This window comes from Stylophora pistillata, chromosome 12 (assembly GCF_964205215.1).
Source record: "Stylophora pistillata chromosome 12, jaStyPist1.2, whole genome shotgun sequence".
In the NCBI taxonomy this organism is placed as follows: Eukaryota; Metazoa; Cnidaria; class Anthozoa; order Scleractinia; family Pocilloporidae; genus Stylophora; species Stylophora pistillata.
Window position 1 is genome coordinate 24,109,040 of NC_142530.1, and position 6,633 is coordinate 24,115,672.

The 6,633-nt window shown below is 37.7% G+C and overlaps 1 protein-coding gene across 2 annotated transcripts; it reads right to left on the reverse strand.

Annotated features, from left to right (window-relative positions):
* Positions 1–1,675: 1,675 nt before the first annotated feature.
* Positions 1,676–4,981, reverse strand: LOC111326366 (GPI alpha-1,2-mannosyltransferase 4). Of its 2 annotated transcripts, none has more exons than XM_022930342.2 (2): positions 3,459–4,981; positions 1,676–2,323 (listed from the first exon to the last, which is right to left on the reverse strand). In XM_022930342.2, the coding sequence occupies exons 1-2, from the start codon at positions 4,974–4,976 to the stop codon at positions 1,994–1,996; spliced, it is 1,848 nt and encodes a 615-aa protein (XP_022786077.2). In that variant the 5' UTR covers positions 4,977–4,981; the 3' UTR covers positions 1,676–1,993. The 2 variants fall into 2 exon arrangements, with proteins under 2 accessions (XP_022786077.2, XP_022786078.2); XM_022930343.2 differs by having other exon boundaries at positions 2,164–2,298.
* Positions 4,982–6,633: the final 1,652 nt, after the last annotated feature.

Sequence of the window (6,633 nt, forward strand, 5' to 3'; positions counted from 1 at the left end):
AGTGCATACACAGATAAGAGTGAATAACACGAAAATCGTTAAAATTTCAACGCGAGGGGGAAAACAATATTTACATTGCGCAGCCGAGGAGTGATAAGTAAACTCCAGAGACTAGCAAGAAACCAATCCAATTTAGACACTAAATTGATGTGAGAATACAGATTCTAATCAAATTTCTTACGCAAGGTGGTTTACATGAAGTTTTGTGTGAATTTGATCTTTGAGATCTCTTACAGCTCGTAAATTAATCATGTTCCTGAATGCATCTTTTTCCTGTTTATTTCTAGTTGTGTTTGTTTAGCTCTGTGAGAAATCTCACGCTAATACGGGCCTGAGTAAGCTTTTCACAATTTCGCTTGTCATGCAAAGTGTTATTCAGCGCACTGGAAATCTTGAACACTACACAACAGCTCTTTTAACTTCAAACCAAACACAAATAACAAAAATGAAAAAACTAAACACAAAGCTTATCAAATTGGGGACAACATTCCTACATCAGTACAAAACTCTAGTTCACTTCAAATAGTTAAGAGACCCACGATTGCTTCTAAATAAAGTTAAATTTTTAACTCCCAGATATGACCAAGACAAAATTCTTCTTACAACATCAACACAATATCAAGCATATAAGTGATGAGAATAAAGAAATATATCAATAAGGGGATAATAAGTTGATCTATGACCAAATTCTCCAAACTAACACCATAACATTAGTATGATAGACAGCAAAAAGAATTACTAAATAAGATCTTAGGAGTGAAATGGTTAAGAGGTTTTCCAGGACCAGTACGAAAATACAGGTTAATACAGGTTACAGAAGTCCTCTTGTGGAAGTAGAGAGGGGTTTGCAGAGAACTTCTACAAGACAAAGAAAATGATTACTATAACTGCACCATTGTTGGAACAGAAGTCAAAGAACAAATATTTATAGACTGAGTGATTGTCTGATTGATAATAGTTTGAAAAAAGTAAGGATAATAACTGAATGACTGATTCATTGATTGAATGGTTGAATGATTGATTGAGTAAACGATGAGTTGATGAACCCATTGACCTATCAGTGTGACAAGCATCTAATTTCTCCTTACATTATCACCCCTTAATCACACTTTAAGGTCATGAGAGTAAAGGAAATGATCACAACAAAAGAAGCAATTGATTGTCAAACAAATTCTCCTTATCAGCATCTTAGGAAATGTATAGAGAACAGTATGGAGAATATGCATACTGATGTTAGGGTGTAAAGGGTTGTCTGGTTGATCAATCAATCAAATAACATGTGAATAATATAATTGAAAGATTGATTCAATTATTGAGTAATGATTATATATAGTTGAGAAGTTTTTATCTGTGAACAGTATTAATTACTACATGTACATCAGGGTTATCACTAAGCGCCGGCTGCTGGTGAAACTTGCCGGGTGAAGAAGCGGCAATTACCAGCTGGATTTTGGCCGGCAATCGCTTGGTAAAGCACAGCGGGCACTTCTCAGGTTACACACTTAAATTGTTCATCACCTTTTGGCCTCCTCACTAGAAATTTATTTCAGCTGGCTGAGTAATTTCTTAGCTACAACCTTGCACATGTATCTGTGGGCATGCTTGTTTGACTCTACCTTGTAGATCTGAATATAGATGACCTTTAACACTTGTGCAAATAATCTTCATCCCCATGGAAAAGTTCACATATTTATTTGGATTGCTAAAACAATTCTCTAATTTATATTTTTATTCCTGGATGGATTTCACTACAATAAAGTTAGTGGAAAGTTACTCTGAGGTCTAGCTTTTTAGATATTTCTTTTGCTTGTTTGTTTCATTTTGTTTTATTCTTGTTACTACTTCAGTGAGGGTTGTATTATTGAAGCCCCAGTCCTCGACTGCTTTCCCTCAGACACAACTCATGTTATTAAATATAAAGTAAAACCTTTTGAAAAAACTGTCTGATCATTTCTATTAGTTTTTGGGCCACTGTATGTTTTAGAAGTATAGTTTAAGCAGTTTCTAGTGTTTTTTTGTATCTGTAGAGATTCAAAGAAAGCTCTGATCTAGTCCACCTCTTGAGATCTTCCCAAATGATGAATTTCCACCAAGTTGTGTCTTTCTCTTTGTTGTCGTTTAGACATGTGATCTCTGTAAATCCTGTATCTTGATACTTACTCTCTTGATGACTGCTTGAACAAGGACCAGATTGCATTTGAGCTGGGTGAAAGAGATTGTTCAAGTCAGGGGGGTCTTCCATACTTAGATGAGGGTAAAACTGCTTTATCAATTCAAACCGTGGATCATGGAACTTCACTGTTGATGGACATACCAAAAAAACCTGTTTAGACACATGAATTGTCTGTTAGCAAATAACCTTAAGACCTACACATACTACATTAAGTAGTTTATACACCATTTGCAGTGGACTTAATCATCTACATTTGTGTACAATGGATGATTGCCAATGCTATCAATTTAAAGTAGTCACTGGTTTTATTCAAAGTAGAATCGCATCATTGAATAAAGTCTCACATTTTGATTGGTTAACAAAAAGAGGTATTTAGTGTGCAATTGTGATTTGAAAACGAGGCTAAGTGATATTGTTTCGCATCTACGTAAACATAACAATTTTAAGTAATGCTGCTTCCTTTTTTTTCGCATTTTTATTCAGTTATGCAATTCAAGGAAAATCCATTACTTCACTCGTGAATTCTGGATTAAATTGCACTTGAAAACCGATATCACACTCATCGCTTCATGATTTGTGCGATATCAGTTTTTGCGTGCAATTTAATGTGGAATTCCCACGTCAAGTAATGAATTTTCCAATAAAACTATAGTAAGTTTATTCTTCTGATTTAATTTTATCTTTTAGCGAAACCCCTTTGTATCCACTCCCCTCAAAGGGAGAGGATACTGTGTTTACCAACAACCTGCTTATCTCAAACTGACAAAGAGGGACCTGCTTATCTCAAACTGGATTGGAGTTAATAAGAGTCTTTTTTTTTTTCATACTACAGGCTCAATTACAAAACAATTAAACCTTCATTGCTGGAAAATATTAAGAAGTACATGACCCCAATGTTTCCGGCCTTGCAAACAGGTAAAGAGAACAAGCCAGTTTATTACTGAGTGAGTGTTATCCTGTTATCGTGTTAAATCTTAACACTTCATGTTATTACCAGAGTGGAAATTGACTCTTTTGTCTTGAAGGGGGATGGGGAAGTTCTTGAAAAATGTTAGACTTAAAAAAAAATTAATGTTTTTCACTGTAATATTAATTTTCATTAATATTGGTTTTGTGCCACTGATCCAGACATTTTTGACTTTGATTGCCCTATATAGCTTTATCTCCCTGATATGTTCTTCATTCAATCTTAGTTTACTATATTACATAGGGAGACTCATTGTGGTTGAATCAGCAGTACACCAACAGTAAGCCATACTCACAAAGGCATTTTTCTGGAATTTACCTCTTTCTTCATCCCACGAGCCTCAGTTTTCTCCAAATTTATTGTTAAATGTTTGTATAGCTCATCTCGTGAAGCACCTTTTAAGTCATACAGTGCCAAGTTGTGATACATCCCTTTGTGGGAACTATAAGCCAGCTTGGGCCAAGCTAAAAGATGTTGGGGTGGCATATAGGTGTGGTAAAAAGTCACATGAAATGATGTGCTCAAAGTGTTAATCCGTGTGAAGTGAAGATGCCTTTGGAGATGTGCAAGACATGGGTACACACCCCCTTGATGCAATATTCCAAACATCACGCAGCCAAACACGTTCCAGATACACCAACATAATAGTATTAGGGGTGTAACAGAGGAAGACGAACAAATTTGGGAAAACACAACTACAAGTGGAACAAGTACTGGGGTGATAAATCGTGCCTCTTGATGTGGTATTAAGGACAGCAACACCACAGGAACTAAAATACTAAACAAAAGCATCTTTAAAATGAAATAAGCTCTCATAGCATTACTGGTATTGTCCTTTTTATCATTCGCAGTTTGCAAAAACATCATAGGTACCAGAAACTTTCTTTTCATTGTGGCATAGACAGCATATACATACAAAACTAAAGCTAGAGGTCCAAACAAAAGTGGCATGTTCACCGCAAAATGTGTAATCCTCGGATGGAGACCATGTTGTTTCAGTGAGCTGGTGTCCATGTTGTACAAGAAAAAGTTGAGAGGTGTCAAAACAAATTTTCTCCTTTGCAAATACCCAAAGTAATGAGAGTCCAAAACAACCAAACTGACAATTGTTAGAGCTCCACCAAGACCCAACCAAATGCAGTATTTCATAACATTTGTTACAAGTTTTGAAATCATTTTGTCGATGGACCATCTGAGCAAACAAACATCCAGCAGGCACCAACACAAAGGAACACAAGCAAAGGCCAGAAAAGTGGGACGGATCCAAATCCCTACACCTACGACGGTCCCTATCAAGAAGTATCGTGCCTGGTCCTTTCTTGTGCTTAAAGCACTTCTTTTCGCCAAGGAGAGCACAACCAATAGGAGAAGAGAAGCGAAAAATATAGCCTCGGCTGTATTGGAAAACGTCCGCGTATAAAACACCAGAGTTACGAAGGAAGTTCCAAGAAGAAATAAGGACGGTACTGGGTCTGTTCGAAGATTTCGACAAATTACATAAACTGACAAATCGATGATCAAAGAAGCACCCGAGATGAATAGTCTTGGAGCTACAATAATAGATTTTGACGTGGTAGCTTCTACATCCAAGAAAGTCTTCAAGATATACAACGGTAAGCCTGTGAAAGCATATGGGAAGGCTGCAGATCGGACAGGAAATTCATCTTGGAATTCCCACGTTCTTGTGTGTTTCAATTTAAATATATCTCCAGCAGTGATCTCTGTTGCTTGAAAAAACTCGTCTGGGTGGATGTAGCCTGTTTGTGGAAGGAAAACCCAAAAGAAACGCAGGAAAACTGCAGTCAACCACACACAACCCAGTAGCCGAGCCGCCATATTTAAAGACGAGTTTCAATTAGTGTTACATGACAGTAGCACTGTAACTTCAGTCTGTTTTTTACCGCTGCTCGTTTTCATAGTTCTGTGTGGTTGAACTAATCTCCAGCTAGCTTCAGGTAATTATGTATGCCCGTGCATAGACACGCAAAAATCGACGAGAGATCGCTGGAATGAAATAAAAAGGAGGTATATATTATTTAGCCTTCGTATCGAATTTTTTTTTTGATGGGTTAGATTCAATTCCAAGGTCCCATGTCTGCAAATTTTTTCGTATAAAGTTTGTAGGCTACAATAATTTTTGGTATAAATGTTAAAATGATATTCCTTGAATAAATTTTAACATGATCACCATTTAAAGAAAATTTTTATCCCCTTTGATAGAGTTCTAAGAATACCACGGAGGGTCTGACAGGGAAGCCTGATAAATCAATTATGTTGAGGGGGGCATTGGGGTCTCTGGGAAACCGCAAAACCGGAGAAAAAAACCGACGAAAAAAGGCAGCAAAACCGAAAACCGCATACAAACCCGACAAAACCGTTGTATTCTCAACTTTAAAGGGGTCAAAAAAGAAAACCGAAAACCGCATCAGAGTTTTCGTGAAAACCGAATGCAAAAACACGTAAACTCCGCAAACCGCTCTCTACATCAAAACCGAAAAACCGAACCTTTTTGGCCCAAAAACCGAAAAACCGATCCAAACAGTCAAAACCGCAAAACCCAGCCCCCCTCTATGTTTGTACCAGGGGATATTCTGATACATTCGGAAATTTTGTGATAGAAACCAACACAGTGTATATACAACCCTTGGTTGAAGACGCTACGATTTCAATTAACTGAGTAAGGAGCGTGTAAATGAATTTGGTGAACATCAACACAGGCAGAAGGCTACAGTTTGGCGCCAAAACGTATCAGCAATAGCCTCTATTTGGCGTGAATATATGCACCGATATTTGTCCGCGGACATTATCTGCTCCAAGATGCGAACACTTTTCCGCCAGCAAAGCTCGAGAAACAGAGAATGTCTAAGGACAGAGATAGAGCATATTTTCGCGCCAAATAGAGGACATTGTGTTTATTATCCTTCAATTATTTTGCAGCGGGCGTGGAAAAAATGTTTACGAGCATCCTAATGTTTGCTGCATGGGATGTTTTCCTTTGAGTGTTGTCAGGTACGATAACAACCGCAAAACGCTCTCTCGTCCGAGTAAAATTCCAAGACCTAGCGTAGTGGACGCAAGGTTCGAAAATTGGGGAACAGCACTTTGGTGGTATCCCTGAACATCCCTCAGTTTTCGCTGAGGAATATTTGGTCACGCGCGTTGAGACCAATCGCGCGCAAGCAAAAATACTTTATAACCCGGATATTTGTCAGCGGAGGTTTTCTGTACCGATAAGGGAAAAGTCATACAGAAAAATTCGTTCATTTGCCGCGAAAGTTTTCTCTTCGAACATTCTGTTGCGTCAAGGAAACATATCTAGTGATGCTCTAGAAAACTTGAACTGAAACACCTTTCCTTTTGCGCGACTGAATGATTGCTCTTCAGTAAGTTTCTGAACCATAATTTAAAATAAAAATGCAAAGACAAGCAAAAACCAACGATAAAAACCGACGTTTCGGTGTCATCGTAACGCCATTGTCAAGGAGAAGTAAAA

What these genes read in the sequence shown, in the direction of transcription:
- LOC111326366 (XM_022930342.2), bottom strand. Translation starts at nt 4,976, where the DNA reads ATGGCGGCTCGGCTACTGGGTTGTGTGTGGTTGACTGCAGTTTTCCTG. An exon ending in CTCGTGGGATGAAGAAAGAG is followed by an intron (nt 2,324 to 3,458) that starts GTAAATTCCAGA and finishes GTGTCTAAACAG; the next exon opens with GTTTTTTTGGTATGTCCATC.